This window comes from Leptinotarsa decemlineata, unplaced genomic scaffold, assembly GCF_025532065.1.
Source record: "Leptinotarsa decemlineata unplaced genomic scaffold, Ldec_3_MD MMD2_tig00000505_RagTag_RagTag, whole genome shotgun sequence".
In the NCBI taxonomy this organism is placed as follows: Eukaryota; Metazoa; Arthropoda; class Insecta; order Coleoptera; family Chrysomelidae; genus Leptinotarsa; species Leptinotarsa decemlineata.
Genome location: NW_027412549.1, coordinates 17799565 through 17819556, shown reverse-complemented (window position 1 = coordinate 17819556; position 19992 = coordinate 17799565). Strand labels below are relative to the sequence as shown.

Here is a 19992-nt window from a genome sequence, read left to right as displayed (position 1 = left end):
GGGGTTCCAAACGACGTATTTCAAATATTGATTCACTCTGTATGTATGCGCTTATATTTCGTAGAATTTTCAATACGATTTTCACCACACTATGGCAAAATTTCCAACATGTGTGGGCTATTATTTCTGCAAACTGAAACTCACTTTTCAAGTGTAACTGAAAAAATGAATCGCAAACGTGTTATGATTTCGATATATTTTGAGGTAATAATATTTAATATCTAACGAATAGTCATAAAGAAAATTATTTGCATTGTATTCCGAAAGCTTACGAACCGTTTCGTGATCAATGAACACCGAATGAATTTCGTAATACCTGTTGAAGATCTTGACCTACCTCACTATTTATAAACATTCATATGCTGAAGTTGTAACTTTGCTCCGGTCACCGTACTACGACAAAATGCTTGATGTGCATTTTGAAGATAGTTGGAATAATGAATGGAATTGTGAATACTGAGTGTTTTTGTTTCAGAATATCAAAGCAATTCATGTATTTCGATTCATGGCTTTGAATTATTTCATAACGATTTTTCATATTTGTCTGTATCGTTACTTTGTTATATTCATATGTCTGAGAATTCATTTCACTCCCTGTTATAATGGACTCGTGATCACACCAAACGACATTGTCATAAAAATTAAAATCAGGTTATCTACACATAATGAACTCGTCCGGTATCTATATCAAAGGATGCTATTTTGAAAGGGAATTTCGAAAAAACTACAATACGAAATGAATTTCCAAATATCATACTTGAAATTTAATGACAAATGTCAATAATCTATAATAGTGTCCTGAATAAAATTCAAGATATAAAATGCCACTTTTTGTTATATCGACCCAACGAATCAGAATTTAAAATGACAGACAAACTTATTTCCTTCATTTCTAAAATGTCCTGTTTTTGTCAACTTAGTATCTTTCAATATGATGTTTCTTCATCTCTATAAAATCTGGTATATAATTTTTTGTTATTGCACATTTTTGACAACTTTCCCTGTATAAGATAAGTTTTCATTTTCAAAAAAAGATGTGTGTGATATGTATTGTATTTATTTTGGTAGTTTATTATAAAGCCATTTATATAAAATATCAACGTTATTGAGACTGCAGCTGAACAAATTTCCTTTGAAATGACCCATACAGAACGGCGTGTTTTTCTTGAATTTTGGAACACACCACGATGAATCTTCAAAGTCTTCCAAATTCATTACGGTTGTGTATATATTGAATAGACGCAGTTTGTCCAACAAATCACTGAATATCGACAAATTCAAGCCTCTATAGATTGAAAAAAATGGAAACTGCTTAGATTTGAAACTCGTTCTGGAAAGGTTGCTATGACGGTTTTGAATGTTGTTGTTGAGATGACTCTGACTGATACTGCACACGTTGATGTATTATTCTGAAATAAATTCGATTTTTCAATAAAAACATACACTGAAATAAATTCGATTTTTTAATAAAAACATACACTAAACAAAATTTTTTGACAACAGAGAGGGTAATGTCTTCCATGAAGTAATTGCTACACATATAATGAAAATAAAAAATCAAGTGTCATTCAAAATAATGAATTTAAAACACATATTCTGCACGTACTAAGTGAAGGAAATATATTGTATGGAAACACTACTTTATGCGGATCATATCTGTGAGTGAGAATTTTTGACTCGAATGAAAAATATTGTATACACCCAAAAACTCTTTGCCTATAAAACAAAGAAAAAATTGGAAACAGTACTAACCTTAATTTTGTACAATCTCAAATGAAACGACAAGATTCGGTTTCCCAATGTCCATCAACCCTTTGAACACAATAGCGTATTTTCCTGATGAAAATTCTTCTAAGTGAGGACGATACGCCTCCGTCACTCGGTGGGGCAGAAATGATACTTTATCTCCCAAATCTAACAAGACCGCCTCACCAAATTTTCCTTTCACGATTTTGGCAGTGAATATCCTCTGCGGCATCTCCACAGGCAAATCTACTACTTTGATACTTGGCTTTCTCTTCACGATCGAACTTGCATTCAACTTTTGTAAATCCATCTGTGAAAAATAAAAAATGAAAGCTTCATGTTTTGATTGACAATATATGCGAATACTATCTCAAACAAACCACGACATGTAAAACATTTGACTGAAATCATCCAACATATATATATCGAGAAAAATTTTGGAAATCAAATGATTCAACAATTCTCACCAATTTTCAAATAAATTACATTTGAATAAATTCATCTGAGGAAAAAGTCAAACCTAAAACACTTACTTTCAAATAGAATCGGTGCACTTGTCACTGGTATCACTTTCAACGGATGCAACTAACTCATTTCGCCATGCATGACGTATTTATAGTAAAATAAGTGATGACATATTTCAAAATGAAACAAAGAGCCTTTGTTTCGTCGCTTTGAGAACTGCGTATCTCCTGATGTAGATTCGACATTGACAGTGATCAATGTCACTTTGGGTTTAAATATAAAAATTAGTGATGACATATTCTGAAATGAAACAAAAGAAAATCAAAGAGTCTTTGTTAGATGCATATTCAGCGTTGACATTGATCCATGTCACCTTGGATTTGAATAGCGCAACAAACACATGAATTCTGCTTTTTTTCCCCCATTTTATTTGAAATGCTACATGTGATGATGCGACTATTATTAGTGAAGATACAACTTTGGGCCCTCTTGGCATCGTCTCCGTTTTTTTTCTCTGTTGATGAATTCTGCATTCGTTTCCCTTTCATTTGATGTGCTGCACGTTGAGATCCAACTATCATCAACAAAGATGTTGCTTAGTGTCACTCTGACATACTGCGCCATCTTTGTTTTTTCTCTGTCGATGAATTTTGCATTTCTTTTCCTTTCATTTGACGTGCTGTACGTGACGATTCGACAATTATTAACGAAAATGTGGCTTTGTGCCCTTCTGACATGTTGCGTCAGATTTGCTTTTTCTCTGAGGATGAATTCTGCATTCGTTTCCCTTTCATTTGATGTGCTGCACGTTGAGATTCAGTTATCATTAATAAAGATGTGGGTTAGTGCCCTTCTGACATGTTGCACCATATTTGTTTTTTCGTTGTCGATGAATTCTGCAATTTTTCTTCTTTCATTTGACATGATGTACGTAACGATCCGAAGTTTTTTCAATGATTCTGTTTGCAATTCTTCCTATGCTGTTTCACGTTAGGCGCTCGATATTATATTTTTCATAGTCTACACATTAAATCATTTGAAATGAGTAGCCACACCGACCTGTTGCGACTAGTATAGCAGAAATAGGTTATGAGGTCCTTTTGGCTTCGTAAAATGATTAACTATGTTTTTTGACATCTAAACGAATCCATTGATGTCAAAATTATCGGAATCGGACGACCGGAAGTAAAAACCGGAAGTGACCTGTTTTTGACGGATTCGAAACCTTCTCACCCTAAGGAATCCAAAAATACCATATGTTTCAGTATACGATGATTATTTCATTTTTTTTTGTCAACAAATTATGTGTTTTGAATCAAACTTTTGCAATTACATTACACTCGTAGTTGTTCATAACCCAACAACTTTTAATTTCAAATATGTTCAATGATTTTCTTCAAATGTGCCATTCTTTCTATGCTATTTCACATTAGATGCTCGATATTATACTTTTCATAATTTACAAATGACATCATTTGAAATGAGTACCCACATCGGTCTGTTGCTGCTAGTATAATGAAAATAGGTTATAAGGTCCTTTTGGCTTCGACAAATGATTAATTATGTTTCATGACATCTAAACGAATCCATTGATGTTGAAATCATCGAAATCGGAGGACCGGAAGTGAAAACCGGAAGTGGTCGTTTTTTGATGGATTCGAATGCTTCTCACCCTAAGGAATCCAAATATATCATATGTTTCAGTATCCAATAATTTTTTTCATTTTCTTTGTCAATAAATTCTGCGTTTTGAATCAAGCTTCTGCAATTGGAATAAACTTATAGTTGTTCATAACCCAACATTTTTTAATTACAAGTTTGTTGAATTTGCAATTCTTCCTCCATTTCTTATCCTTTCATTTGACGTGCTGTGTGCGACGATCCGATCATTATTAGTGAATATACAACTCAGTGTCCTTCTGACAGTTGCGCTATTATTTTTTGTAATAACTCATTTATTTCCACAAATCCTCACACACGCCACCACCTCCCACGCTGACTACGTCACTTTCAAGCTTTTAATGTTTTATCACTATTATTATTATGATTCGACCCTCATTCTCCAGTTCAATTTCATCTAGCACAATCAATCGAGCAATATTTGATGTCTTCATTCTGATTGGCTGACCGACACCACTCTGTAACAGAAGTTAGGTTGGGTGTTCCACAAGGTTCCGTTCGAGAGTCTGAAAATTCGCAAAATGAATCTTTATATGACAAAGCATGGACGTTAGTCATTTCCTGATGATGCTAACTTGGTTAGCGAAACGCATTAAATGATAAATGACTGTCATATTGAAACACGAAAAACCGTTACGACAATAACGATGAAACGATAACGAATAAACGCACGGAAAACGGTCGAAAGCGCACGAAAAACGATCGAAAACGCACGAAAAACGATCGTAAACGCACGAAAAACGATCGAAAACGCACGAAAAACGATCGTAAACGCACGAAAAACGATCGAAAACGCACGGAAAACCACTTATTTTGAAATGTCATTGTCGAATACTTGGCTCCCCCATTGCCCCCACGTTGAGTCCACAACGCTTAACCTCTCGACACTTTTGGATCTACTCTTTCTCCTGATGATGCTAACTTGGTTAACAAAGATACGAGACTTCCGACATGTTGGAACGCTAGACTTCTGTTGAACCGACATGTTTTTTTCTTAAATGATGTATTTTGAAACGCCCTGTATACACATTAATATCATATTTCAAATCGACATGTTTTTTTCCTTAAATGATATATTTTGACGCACCCTGTACACTTCAACGTCATATTCGTTTATCAATGATGTATTTTGAGATACCTTGTACACATTGAGGGATCGCACGTTGAAAACTTACAGCCTCGTGGAACTGTTATATTCTTTCTTAAATGATGTATTTTGACGCACCCTGTACACTTCGACGCCATGTTTGTTTTCAATGATGTATTTTGAGATACCTTGTAACATTGAGGGATCACACTTTGAAACGATACAGCCTCATTAATCTGTAATGTTTTTTCTTAAATTTGATTCATTATTATTAATATATCACTTTCGCGCTTCCAATTTCCGTCGAGTAGTTCACGATTAATTCCAAAACCGGCAACGCTACATTGCCCCATAAACATTGATTTATTGTACAACTGGCAACGCCGAACCTGACATGCTGGCATGTATTAACATTTGACAGATGCAGTCTTATGAGTCTAGTGTTTACAGTGTCCTTCTTCAACCAATAGATAGTTCAGCTAGTGACTCATAGATGACTCTGTGTATTCTATAACTTAATTTTCAAACCGGCAACGCTACATTACTCCATAAACATTGATTTATTGTACAACTGGCAACACCTGCTTGCACTAGCAACCGGTAAAACCTCAATCTCCATCTCTCTTTGCATCGATTACGTCACACGCGCCTCTCGCTCTTACACACACATACACATCTTTACATGAAATATTAATTATTTCCCAAATCTAAGTATATTTTCCTATCTTCAATATGATAATGACGATTACATTCTATGGAAATAAAAATAAAAATGCTGTCAAGTATAATGAATGAGTCAATATCGGTCCCGACAAAACTAACGCTGTAAATACCCAACATTCGCAGTTAACTTCAATATCTTAAGATGGTTTAGAGGCTAAGGACAATGTCTACGGCGCGGACGATCCAGGTTCGAATCTCATAACTATAAACTTTTTTTAATTAAAATCACGTGACTGTAACGTGATAAGGGGGCCGAGGGGTGAGGAAGAGTCTCAAGAGGGCCTGAGCGGTGATGTGGAGTACTAAGGGGGGCGAGGGCAAGGGGGTCGAGTTCCATGCTTGAATCGCTACGATACTCGTTCCATCCTGCGTCGATGACGTCACACGTTTCCCCCTCACAGACACCGTCCCGCACCCTCATTGACATTTGACAGTTGCACAGACACCGATCCGTATTGACAGACATCATAAAACCGGCAACTGCGCATACTGCGTCGCATGACAACACCCATATGTCTAGTGTTTACAGTGTTCTTCTTCAACCAATAGACAGTTCAGCTAGTGACTCATAGGTGGCGCCAGTGTGGTGTACTCGCGACGATGCATCTGGGTCACGTGACAATTTGGAGCGCTCTGATTGGTGTACTCGCGACGATGCGTCTGGGTCACGTGACAATTTGGAGCGCTCTGATTGGTGTACTCGCGACGATGCGTCTGGGTCACGTGACAATTTGGAGCGCTCTGATTGGTCGCAGGATCCAAAATTGCCAGAATGAACCTTCATAAGAAAATACATGGGGTTTTGATCTAGAAGCCCTGCTGCCTATATACTAACTTATAAACAAATTAACAACACTCTTGCAATTACATAGATTGGATGAGACTACTTACTATCGTGAGTTTGAGAGAAGCTAGTTCCTTCATAACAATCAAAACTTGTCAAAACTTGTCGGTCATCTTATGCAGAGCAAACAGTATAAATGTAGATTTTATTTAGATTTCAATCTACATTTGATTGTAGATTGAAATATTTGTTTTACCATGCTGTTGCACAATTAAGATATCAATCTACAATTAAACGTAGATTGAAATCTAAATAAAATCTATATTTATACTTTTTGCTCTGCAAAGATGACCGACAAGTTTTGATTGTTATGAAGGAACTAGCTTCTCTCAAACTCACGATAGTAAGTAGTCTCATCCAATCTATGAAATTGTAACAGTGTTGCTAATTTGTTTACAAGTTTCATAAACAGAAATCACATAGAGGTTTCGAAGTTCTTTTTTCAACTGGCCAGTCACGACCAACCCAAGGTTTATATATATATATATATATATATATATATATATATATATATATATATATATATATATATATATACATTCTATGTAGATGAACGAATAGTCAGATATTAACAGGTAAATACGGAAGTAAATAAATGAAATAAGTAAATAAGATACTCAGACACTGTTTTCAAAATTGCAGGAGCTATTAAAAATTAACATAAATAATGATTCAACACGGAACAATTTTATATCAGAATCCCATCCATATCTTCATCAAAGTACTCTTGAGCACTCTAAAACACCTTTACAGACTTCCTGAACCGATGAGGTGACTGGACATCTTTAAAACTTATCGGTAGATGGTTATATATTTCATCTATATAGTTCAATAAGTTTTTAATCGAATTTGATGATGGATAGGCAGTCTTAATTTGTCGTTTTGGCGAGTGAAACCAACAACAACAACAACATCGTAAGATGATTTGTTCTTATGTATTACTAGGCACACAGTTTCGAGTAAGAATAAAGAAGAAAGTGTTAGTAATTTCAAAGAGAATTGCTTGTAAATTCAAACTATCTGAAATATTTTTTCTTTTTTGCTCTATTGAATTCACATTGTTTCCGAATGAACCGAAATAAGCTAAAATTGTCTCAGTTATCACTCTTTGTCGAACGCATTTTTTTTCAAAACTTAGTTGGACTCAAAGTGAACCTTCATAAGTTCCACTACAGTATGCAACTGAAAATACATATGGGCTGAAAATTGCATGAGAAACGTCTTATTAACTTTCATTATTTTGAAAAATTGAGTTTCTTATAGAATGTTTTATATCTATTATTCATATTTCTGTTTAAAAAAAAAATCTGTTTAAAATCTGTTTTTTCGTTAATCAGCTGTCGCCCCCATACGAACGTCAACTCTCAGAAGTTGAGAAACTTGTGCGAGCTAAGGATTAACGAGGTCTTACCTTTTAACGTGTGATTCCTAACACGTTCAAGTACATTCAAGTACATATGCTCTTTTTGACGATGCTAGTACCATAACTTTAATTGATGAAGATCTCGCTGATGATTTCGATTTTGATGGTCATTGAAAGTCTTTATGTATCCAATGGACAAATAATCAGACAGAAGAGCAGGATGACTCAGGAATTGTTATTTTCAAAATATCGTCAAAAACGTGGCAGATGAAGCAACAAATATTTCTACTGATAGTAGGTAGTTGAAGGGACCAGTATGTTCATACATGACTTCAGAATTTTGGCTTGTTGAAAGAAAAAATTCAGTACAAAAAATAATGGACAAAAACTGGTGAATTAGGAGTATCTGATTTTTGTGACCTTTGACTTTAAAATTTAATAGTTGCGTACACCCTACCATATGTAGGTTTTGAGACAACTTTTAGGGTGTCAATATACAAGTATTTACATACTTACAGCTGGGTTCTTACCTAATTCTTACCTAATTTAACCTTCAATGACTGGACCATAAATGGTATCAGCAGAGAAGAAATGTCAAAATAGGGGATATTGTCCAATTTTATGACCCCAGTAGTCCGTGGAACATTTGGCTGAGAGAAATAATTATAAATGTTCACCCTGGGTAGGATGGAAAAATTAGAGTGGTTAATATTGTTACAGTTTCTGGAACAACATTCAAGCGAGCTGTATCTACACTTTGTATACTTTATGTATTCAAAGAGAAGTCTCTCGAGAATAATCAGATTTGAAGTAATTTCTTTCATTCGAATCAATTATTGCTGGAGAAAATGTTCGGTTTTATATTAAGAATTATTTGTTTACTCTCTGTCTCACCCTGTATGTAGTAATATTCAGTTTGATGTTCAGTTGTTGAAACCAAAACGAGGAGAATGAATAAAATTTTTCAATTGACATTGAATTTCAATATTTCGTTTCTCGAGATCAGATTAAATCTAGATATTTCAGGTAGAACATAACACGTTGCACAGTTTTATAAACTGTCCAGTGAAATTTTACTAATAAAGTATTATTCGAATAAATTATCAAGTATGGTAATTTTATCATTTATCTTTCATTGATTTTTCTTTCAGTTCGATCGATGTAGAAATTGATGAGAATTTTTGTTCAATTTGATTTTTCGGACTATAATCATGTCATGATCAATCACCGCAGTCTTTATATTTCCTAATTAATCAGGAAAGACAAATATTATCGAGGTCCTACCTTCTAACGTGGGATTACCTGCAAGGAACACTATCTAATATTTATATCAAAACTTTCAGGATCTACTGTGTTAGGATTGGATTGTAACAGTTTCAAGAATCCTAACGCTGAGTTTAGACAAATGGGAAGACATTTATTCAACAAATTCAGCTTGATGGACAAAATCAAACTTTTTCTCACCATTTACTTTCCAAAACTTTCGGAAAAGCTAGGAGTGTCGAATATTCAACCTGAGGTTTCGAAATTCTTTTGCAAAACTGTTTGTGATCTCGTGAAGCATAGAGAAGATAATAATATACAAAGAAATGATTTCTTACAAATGCTGATTGAAATGAAGAATTCTTCAATGCAACTGACAATGGATGAGATAATAGGCCAGGTAATTAGCTAATTTTTAATTTCTATTGTGGAAGTACTTATGGACTTTATCTGCAGACTTTTTTATTTTTCGCCGCTGGATTCGAATCGTCGTCTACGACCATAACAATGACTCTCTTTGAATTGTCCCAGAAACCCGAAATTCAAAATAGACTGAGAAATGAGATAGAAGAGTGTATGAAGCAACACGACAATGAGGTTACCTATGATATGCTGATGAAAATGGAATATCTGAATGCGGTTATTGAAGGTGAGATTAAGAAGTATCTGACTGATCATATTGACTCTATTTCTATTAAATTATCCAAGCATTGTTTCGTTATTTGGAATCTCAGAAATTCTGTCCCTATTAATATTTAATTAAGCTACTACTATGCCTATGTTCACTCAATAAATTATTATTGCTTCTGAATTCAATTTAAATTTTTTGGGATTTGACATTCATTTACTGACTATTCGTTCAAATTGGTTCACTGTTCATGATTCATGAATACTGCACCTTCATAGTCCGGTCAATTTGGACATTCGAAGCTACCTAAATTATTCTCCTTGTTCTCCTTCATCTTCATCCTGAGTCCATGTAAACTGCGTTGATAGCGATGAATCGCATGTCGCCTCGTTGGAATCAAACGGATCCTCCACTATTGGTGATTCAATATTGGAGCACGACCGGCCTTGATAATGTGTACATGTCAAAAAAAAATAGCCCGGCTTTTTTGAACCTCTTTTAGCACTACATCCCTTTTTGTTTCTAATGAATTGTTGACCAACTTCCAACCCCAGTCTGTAGGGTCTAGCTGATAACCAAGCTACACTTGAACTTGGTACTTTCGGTATTTTTAACGAAACATGCATATCTACACTTATCTAGGCAGGTAGGTTTTTTTAGGAGCTCCGTTAGTGATAATTTCTTGTCGTTTAAAAACTTCAGCACATTGAACAAAATTTTGTTTTTTAAACATTTTGAAAACAGTTATTTTACCCCTCCTGTAAAATGCAAATGTATCACAGCCAGTTATTGTGTGTAGAAAAAGTTCATGATTTTGACACTTTGCAAAAGTAGATGAACTTTTTGATGAATATATTTCCGATTGATGTTGAGCTTTTCCTGGTTTTAGGAAGAAAATAGTTTTTTCAGTTGGAGTTCGAGCAGTGAGTATGGCGTATAAATTAAGAGACTGGGTTTCATTTTACCTGTTACTCTTATACTTATAACATATGTATATTTTATATTATAAGTGTAAGTTACAATGATCGATAGAAAAATATTTTCACATATATAACAACTATACAGATGTATATACGTGGCGTACTCATGCATATTATGATGATTAAAACTTTTACAACTTTTTGAATCGTTATATCTCAAAAACGGTGGCTCATAAAAAAGTATTATTACATTTTTTGTAGATAATTTTATGATCTACACTTTTTGTTTGAAATATTTTTATGATAAAACTTACTGTTTTGTTGAAAATCACGAAAAAATCATGCTTTTTACTTTTGACTTTGAATAAAAAATTTTCCATTCAGAGGAAAGATGGGGAACTTTCAAATTTTTTTTTAATTATATTTTGAACAATATTACTGATTTTCAGCTTGGTGGAAATTTAGGTAGCTTTACTCTTATTTTTTGGTATAATTTGACCGGACTGTTCTGCAGATTTTGCTATTATCGAATCAAAAAGTGTTTTGATATTTTGTGAAAGATCACAATAAATAATAGTTGAAAAAACCAAAAAAAACACGCTTTAATAACATCAACAAAAAAAAATACAAAATAATTCGACACTAATTTGTCATTGTGTTCAACATCAATAGTCATTAGTTTACAGTACATTTGTTGCAGATAAAATTTCAACTGTTGCTTACTACATATGATATGCTAATTTTAAAAATGTAAGTAAAATTCTATGGCTGTCTCTGATGTGTAGACTGAGGCTAATGGCGCATCAGAGACCAACAATAGTCAGACATCCCAGAAACCCTGATAAAGCTCTTCCATAATGCGTAAGTCCTTATGCATAGCTCTCCTAAATTTTCCGGAAATCTGTCCAGATGACTATGGAGGACTATGTGAATTGTATACCCATATTGCACCCCAATTATTCTAATTGTAAAAGAGGGTCATCTACAAGCGGAACATAATTTTCTGATCTTCTGTTTCCGAGAAAGTTCTGCATCACAGAGACGAAAGCTGTTCAAGCCGTCAGTTCTAGCTCAGTCATAGAATTGCTGGATTGAGTATCTTAAGTAAGATGCTTAATTTACGGGCCATCAAAATATCGGCTTTTATCTTTTCCAGAGTGAGCTGTGAGAATTTTTGGCAAATGTAAGAGAAGCAGTCCCCATCTTTATCTAATGATTTAATAAATATCTTCATGATGCCCAGTTTTATGTTTAATGGCGAAAGGATAATTTTGTCATAACCTACTTATGATTTCTGAACTATATTGTGCTTACCCTTGTTTAGCTCTTCGATTCCAAAGACATATAATAATAATAATGATTATAATGATTCATTTATTCATAATATCTATATTTAAAACATATGTAACAATAATAGCAAATTAAATAGAAAATCCATAAAAGGTGAAACCTTGTGCATGGGTATGCTACTAAAATATGAGTCATATCTATAAAATGTAATAATAAAGTAAAAATAATATTATTGAATATAATGAGAGTGCAGATATATACAGTGTCACATCTGTTAAAATAAAGTTTTAGTTTAAATTAAGAACACTAAATCAAATCGAAACATATGCCTAAGCCATGTAAATACCAATAAAAATAAAAAGTCACATTTCGGTGTGCCTTCCACCACGTTCAATGCAATCAATTGTCCTTTTTAAAACATCTTTACCTGCATTATTTATACTACGAGGTTTCGTGCTCTGAATGGTTTATATCTCGAAAAGGTCGTTGCTTATACACCTTTTGTTTTAAGTAACCCCACAAGAAGAAATCTAGTGGGGTTATATCAGGAGATCTAGGCGGCCAAAAGTGTTCCATATTGCGACTGATTACTTTGCCCCTAGATATTTCCAGAAGACGCTCTTTAACCACCCTTGTAGTATGAATAGGTGCACCATCACACTGATACCACACAACATTTCTTACTTGAAGGGGCACATTATCCAAAACTTCAGATAGTTCGGTATTCACAAAGTGTAGGTAGTCCGCAGAATTTGAATTATGTCTAAAAAAGTATGGTCCTATAATTTGATCATTTAATATGCCACACCATACATTCGTCTTAAACGAATTTGGCATCATTTTTAAAGCACAACCTAATAGAGATATCAAAAGTTGCTTGAAGAGATGAACAAAAAAAAATCCCATTTGATGCTATATATATATATATATATATATATATATATATATATATATATATATATATATATATATATATGTAAATATATATATGTATTTGGATGAGCATTGAATACTGTATATCCCGTTTTGGTTTTAGTCTTCTTCTTTTTCATAGCTTCTTCATAGTGATGCGGACTTTATGTGCGACACTATATATTTCCATAGCCCGCAGATATTGACTGAAATACCCAAATCAAAAATAATTTATAGTTTATATATATATATATATATATATATATATATATATATATATATATATATATATATATATATATATATATATATCCAAAGATACGATGAACACAAAAATACATACATAAACCCAATAGTATATAAATCAAACCTCGCAACACACGCCATACAAAACAAAGTATATTTTTCTCCTTTATCAAGAATATCTACAAAATAAAGATCATGTGAACATTATACAGCAATAGATATGTTACAAAAACTCACCAAAGTTAGTATAAAATATAAAAAAGGCATATAAATCCAAACATAAAACGAAAAGTCAAATATATATATTATATATATATATATATATATATATATATATATATATATATATATATAATTCGAGAAAGGTTAATGCAGTTAAGTTGCTGGAAAATAATTCATGAAAATCAAAATATGAATAGATAAGTACTTTCTGATCACTGATCATTTCCATATTGATTTCAATTCAAGAGCCACCGGTAGACAGCTGATTCAGCCTATTGGGCATCGTCAGGTGGTTCTCGATTGAAGACAAAATGTGAAAAAACCAGAAGAGTACTTGATAAAAATAGCTGCCTAAACGCAAGCGTTTACTGTTGGGCAATGTTATTAACTCGTCGATCCACCTAGGGAGTATCAGTACTATTCGCAAATGTCGTAGCCATTTAAGGTAGCAGAAAGTAAAGTATTATTAAAGTACAATTGATTTCAAGTTGTATTATGTAGTCAAATTATAAAGTATGCTATCAATCTGCTGACGATATTGAAAAAATTCTAGAAACAGAAAAAAAGTGTTCTGTCATTCAGCATAGTAATATGTGCTTAGTTCTTTTATGGCAGAAACTACAAACAAAAATGAAGTTAGTTATTGGTCAATGATATTTCAATTGATATCCAATATTCTAGAAAATAATTGTTTTTATTTCATAACTCAAATTTCCACAGAAACACTCAGAAAATGGCCACCCCTGACGACATTAACCCGAGTGTGTGTGAAAGATTACACTTTCCGAGATTCTGATGTTACTATAGATAAAAACACCACCGTGATCATCCCAGCTCTTGGATTCCAGCTTGATTCAGAATATTACCCAAACCCAATGGAATATGACCCCGAACGGTTCATGGATAAAAATGCGAAGCATCCAGGATACTTTCCATTTGGAGAAGGGCCTAGAATGTGTATAGGTAGGTGATGGAGTCTCATGTCTAAATGAATTTCAATTTTTCAAAATTAGAAGTGATTTTTCAAAATGAGGCAATATACGTAGTCGTTTACATAGAACTGCACATCTTTAGTTCAGCATATGCTAAACTACTGACAGTAACATTTTTTCGATTGAGTTTTGAAAGTAGATATTCTTTTTATATATCTTCGAAACCACCATACCCGTTTCTTACTGAATCTTGAAACCAGCTTGGTTTTCAAATCAACCTAAGGAAAAACTCATTTATATCAGTACGTAAAACCAACTACGTACGTTGGCTTAGCGACCCCAACTGTTCTTCTTATAACATTGGACGAAGAACATGAGCTTGTCAGTTCTCCAACTCTTGATCCTGTTAAACAAACGTAAGAGGCTGAGTAGTGCAGCCAGGAAAGAACTTTTGGCTTCTCGAGATAAGTATATCTCACAAATTTGTGAGCACAGAAGCAGAATTTGCATTTCATGGGGAAACAATCTCTCCCAGAGCAGGTCAGCAAATACTCATTCTGAAACGATCATTGATAATAATACTTTATTTCTATAAAACCAATATAACTAACTAATTGATGCCATTATCTTTCAAATGTCGGCCGTGGCTTCTCTGGGTAGAGCGCATGGGTTATGTTGGCTTTGAGGACCGCTGTGGTTTATGGCTTATTCGCATACACCTGCTTCTTAGGAAAACCCCACAAAAAAAGGTCTAACGGGGTCAAATCGCACAACTCGGTGGCCAGTTCATATCACCTCCACGTGAGACAACCATGCCCTCAAATCGCTCGTGCTGAATATCAAATGTGGCATGAGATGTGAGGTACGTATCGTCCTCCTCTTGAAACCAGTTGGTATCCAGATCATCCAATTCAGACCAAAAGAAGTTAATTATCATTGATCTCTAATGCTCGCCGTTGACAGTGATGGCCTGGCCAACATCGTTCTTGAAGAAATATGGACCGATGACTCCGTCAGCCCAAAATCCACACCAGACAGTGACTGTTTCGGGATGCTTGGAACGCTCTTGGATCTAATGTGGATTGATATCGTCCTAAATCCCAAAAATGTTGTTTCTTCACCTGGAAATGAGCCTGATTGTTAGAAATGATTTTTCCATAAAAATTAAGGTCAGTTGACAACTGCTCCAGAGCCCATTCAGCTAACACCTTCAGTTCCTGAGTCAATTGAATTTTGTACGGGTGCAAGCCCAAGTCACGACGCAAAATTCGCCAAGATGTGATCTGCAAGAGGCCGAAATCGACGGTTTCGGATTTTCCTGTACACTCTCGCAGACAGTGGCGATGTTTTCTTTGGAGTATTTTTCTCATGTATGGAGCTTCGCCCCCTAACATATCCTAAAATTACTGGATTCCATCCAGCCATGACTTGGCACATTTGATATCACCAAGAGCGGTATAGATCAGAAATACGCGACGGACTGTGGCTGCTCATCGTTTCGAAGTTAAACTGAGTACACCTCGAACTCCACTGTTTAAGAACTGTTTCACCTCGAGAACTGCGTTTATGTGGAGATCGTTTTTCCAAATGGTTTCAATCTCCATCGATTCAAATCCAATGTGAATCTCTACTTTCGCACAGACACCGCTCTGAGAGCCCTTAAGGATTTTCCTTTAGTGCTTAACTTAACGTAAAAAAATACAACCGATGACGATCACGTCCATAAAAACAACATATTGTTTCTAACGTCAGATAGTAGATTTTGGACGTGTTTAAAGTGTAGACAGACGAAAAAAGAGTGATAATATTTTCTATATTTCAAACGTGGAGGTCCAAATTGACAATAGGAGAACATCTTTTCTGAAAGTCTAAATAGAGAACTTATTCGATTTCAACCTCATATTATATTCTCAGCATCTCGAAAATTTGTAGACAGTAAATTTCTAACATTTTTTCCAGGAATGCGATTTGGTCATATGCAAGTGAAGTTGGGTTTATTGGCCATACTGAGGAAGTACCAGGTAGATATTAGTCCCAGTACGAGTTTACCCCCGGAATTAGATCCTGACAAATTTCTGCTCCATACTAAAAAAACAATTTATTTGAAGTTGAAGCAAATATAAAATATATATTCATCAAAGTGAGAACATCTCACCAGGAATTTTTTCATCCAATAAGAAAACCTATTGTGATTTATAAATTCAGATACAGCAAGATATTGACAAAAGGAATAAATTACATTTATAAAAATGGACAGCAAAGATAGTAGTCGTTAGAAAACTAAATAGAATAATTCGTACTCATGCTTATTCTTTGAAACGTCAAAGCAGGTGTTACAGGTCTTTTCTGTAACTCATAGTTTTTGAGATTCCCAAGTTTCTTAAGATTCCTAGGAGATGTTTTTTGTTGCAATGCTGCCACCTATAAGCATTTTTGGTATGTGATAGAAGTGAGAGTATGAAATAAAGAAATTGTGGTGGGTATTATATACGGGGTATTTTCTGATTGCCCTAAGAAAACTTAAGGGCATGTTCCATCGAAGTGATAACCTGTTACCAGGAATGTTTTTCATCGAATATGAATACCTATTGTAATTTATAAATTTAGATACAGCAAGATATTGAATAAAGGAAAAAATTACACTTATGAAAATGGGCAGCAAAAATAGTAGTTGTTAGAAAACCAAATAGAATAATTCGTATTCATGTTGATTCTTAGAAACGTCAAAGCATGTATTACAGGTCTTTTCTGTAACTCATAAAAGTTTTTGAGATTCCCATGTTTCTTAAGATTCCTAGGAGATGTTTTTTGTTGCAATGCTGCCACCTATAAGCATTTTTGGTACGTGATAGAAGTGAAAGTATAAAATAAAGAAATTGTGATGGGTATTATATACAGGGTATTTTCTGATTGCCGTAAGAAAACTCAAGGGCATGTTCCAGGCTAATTTTTTGGAAAAAAGTCCACATAAACGAAAGTCTGGAAATGAATCAAGTAAATAGGCTGCAAGAGTTCTAGATCAAAACCCCATGTATTTTCTTATGGAGGTTCATTCTGCAATTTTTGGTTCCTTTCAAGGTCACGCGTACGGCAGAGTCCAATCAGAGCGCTCCAAATTGTCACGTGACCCAGATGCATCGTCGCGAGTACACCACACTGGCGCCACCTATGAGTCACTAGCTGAACTATCTATTGGTTGAAGAAGAACACTGTAAACACTAGACATATGGGTGTTGTCATGCGACGCAGTATGCGCAGTTGCCGGTTTTATGATGTCTGTCAATACGGATCGGTGTCTGTGCAACTGTCAAATGTCAATGAGGGTGCAGGACGGTGTCTGTGAGGGGAAAACGTGTGACGTCATCGACGCAGGATGGAACGAGTATAGTAGCGATTTAAGCGTAGAACTCCGCCCCTCGGCCCCCTTGGTACTTCACCTAACCTATCGGCCCCCTTGGTACTCCACCTAACCTATCAGCTCCCTCGGCCCCCTTCAGTCACGTGATTTTAATTAAAAAAAGTTTATAGTTATGAGATTCGAACCTGGGTCGTCCGCGCCGTAGACATTGTCCTTAGCCTCTACACCATCGTAAGATATTGAAGTTAACTGCGAATGTTGGGTATTTACAGCGTTAGTTTTGTCGGGACCGAAATTGACTCATTCATTATACTTGACAGCATTTTTATTTTTGATTTCCATAGAATGTAATTGTCATTATCATATTGAAGATAGGAAAATATACTTAGATTTGGGAAATAATTAATATTTCATGTAAAGTGGTGCATGTGTGTGTAAGACCGAGAGGCGCGTGTGACGTAATCGATGCACAAATTTACGTGGCTTTGCGTATATTGACAGATTCATTTGAATAATTTATCGTACAGAATTGTTTCATGTCCTGTTATCAGTAACCGCACAAAAATAGGCGCTCGATTCATCGATACAAAAGTATATGGAAACACCAAAGTTATAGAACACACAGAGTCATCTATGAGTCACTAGCTGAACTATCTCTTGGTTGAAGAAGGACACTGTAAACACTAGACTCATAAGACGGCATCTGTCAAATGTCAATACATGCCAGCATGGCAGGTTCGGCGTTGCCAGTTGTACAATAAATCAATGGTTATGGAGTAATGTAGCGTTGCCGGTTTTGGAATTAATCGTGAACGACTCGATGAAAATTGGAAGCGTGAAAGTGATATATTAATAATAATGAATCAGATTAAAGAAAAAATATGACAACCTGCGATCCGTCATTGTATACGGGGTGTCTCAAAATACATCATTGAAAAATAAATATGAGGTCGAAGTGTACAGGGTGCGTCAAAATATATCATTTAAGGAAAAAAACATGTCGATTTGAAATATGATATTAATGTGTATACAGGGCGTTTCAAAATACATCATTTAAGAAAAAAAACATGTCGATTCAACAGAAGTCTAGCGTTTCAACATGTCGGAAGTCTCGTATCTTTGTTAACCAAGTTAGCATCATCAGGAGAAAGAGGAGATCCAAAAGTGTCGAGAGGTTGAGTTTAGTGAACTCAACGTGAGGGCGCGAATGGGGGAGCGAAGTATTCGACAATGACATTTCAAAATACGTGGTTTTCCGTGCGTTTTCGATCGTTTTTCGTGCGTTTACGATCGTTTTTCGTGCGTTTACGATCGTTTTTCGTGCGTTTTCGACCGTTTTCCGTGCGTTCATTCGTTACCGTTTCATCGTTATTGTCGTAACGGTTTTTCGTGTTTCAATATGACAGTCATTTATCACTTAACGCGTTTCGCTAACCAAGTTAGCATCATTAGGAAATGACTAACGTACATGCTTTGTCATATGAAGATTCATTTTGCGAATTTTCAGACTCTTGAACGGAACCTTGTGGAACACACAACCTAACTTCCGTTACAGAGTAGTGTCGGTCAGCCAATCAGAATTAAAAGCTTGAAAGTGACGTAGTCAGCGTGATAGGTGGTGGCGTGTGTGATAATGAATGAGTTATCACAAAGAATAATAGCGCAACTGTCAGAAGGGCACTGAGTTGTATATTTACTAATAATGATCGGATCGTCGCATACGGCATGTCAAATGAAAGGATAAGAAATGGAGAATTCGTCGACAGAGAAAAAACAAATATGGCGTAATGAATATAATATCCAACGCCTAATGTGAAATAACATAGGAAGAATTGCAAATTCAACAAAAATCACTGAAAAAACTTGTAATTAAAAATTGTTGGGTTATGAACAACTATAAGTTTATTCCAATTGCAGAAGCTTGATTCAAAACGCAGAATTTATTGACAAAAAAATTAAAAAAATCATTGGATACTGAAACATATGATATATTTGGATTCCTTAGGGTGAGAAGGTTTCGAATCCATCAAAAAACGACCACTTCCGGTTTTCACTTCCGGTCCTCCGATTTCGATGATTTCAACATCAATGGATTCGTTTAGATGTCATGAAACATAATTAATCATTTGTCGAAGCCAAAAGGGCCTTATAACCTATTTTCATTATACTAGCAGCAACGGACCGATGTTGGTACTCATTTCAAATGATTTCATTTGTAGATTATGAAAAGTATAATATCGAGCATCTAATATGAAATAGCATAGAAAGAATTGCACATTTAAAGAAAATCATTGAACATATTTGAAATTGAAA

At 34.8% G+C, this 19992-nt stretch overlaps 1 protein-coding gene across 1 annotated transcript in view; it reads left to right on the top strand.

The window, feature by feature from the left end:
• The window catches only part of LOC141481836 (cytochrome P450 6k1-like), a 43384-nt gene extending 26575 nt beyond the window's left edge, over positions 1-16809 (top strand). The window contains exons 4-7 of the mRNA XM_074174103.1: positions 9252-9571; positions 9628-9820; positions 14110-14352; positions 16281-16809. Coding sequence (XP_074030204.1) covers positions 9252-9571; positions 9628-9820; positions 14110-14352; positions 16281-16444 — 920 coding nt within the window. The 3' untranslated portion in view covers positions 16445-16809. The remainder of the gene's footprint in view (positions 1-9251; positions 9572-9627; positions 9821-14109; positions 14353-16280) is intronic.
• Positions 16810-19992: the final 3183 nt, after the last annotated feature.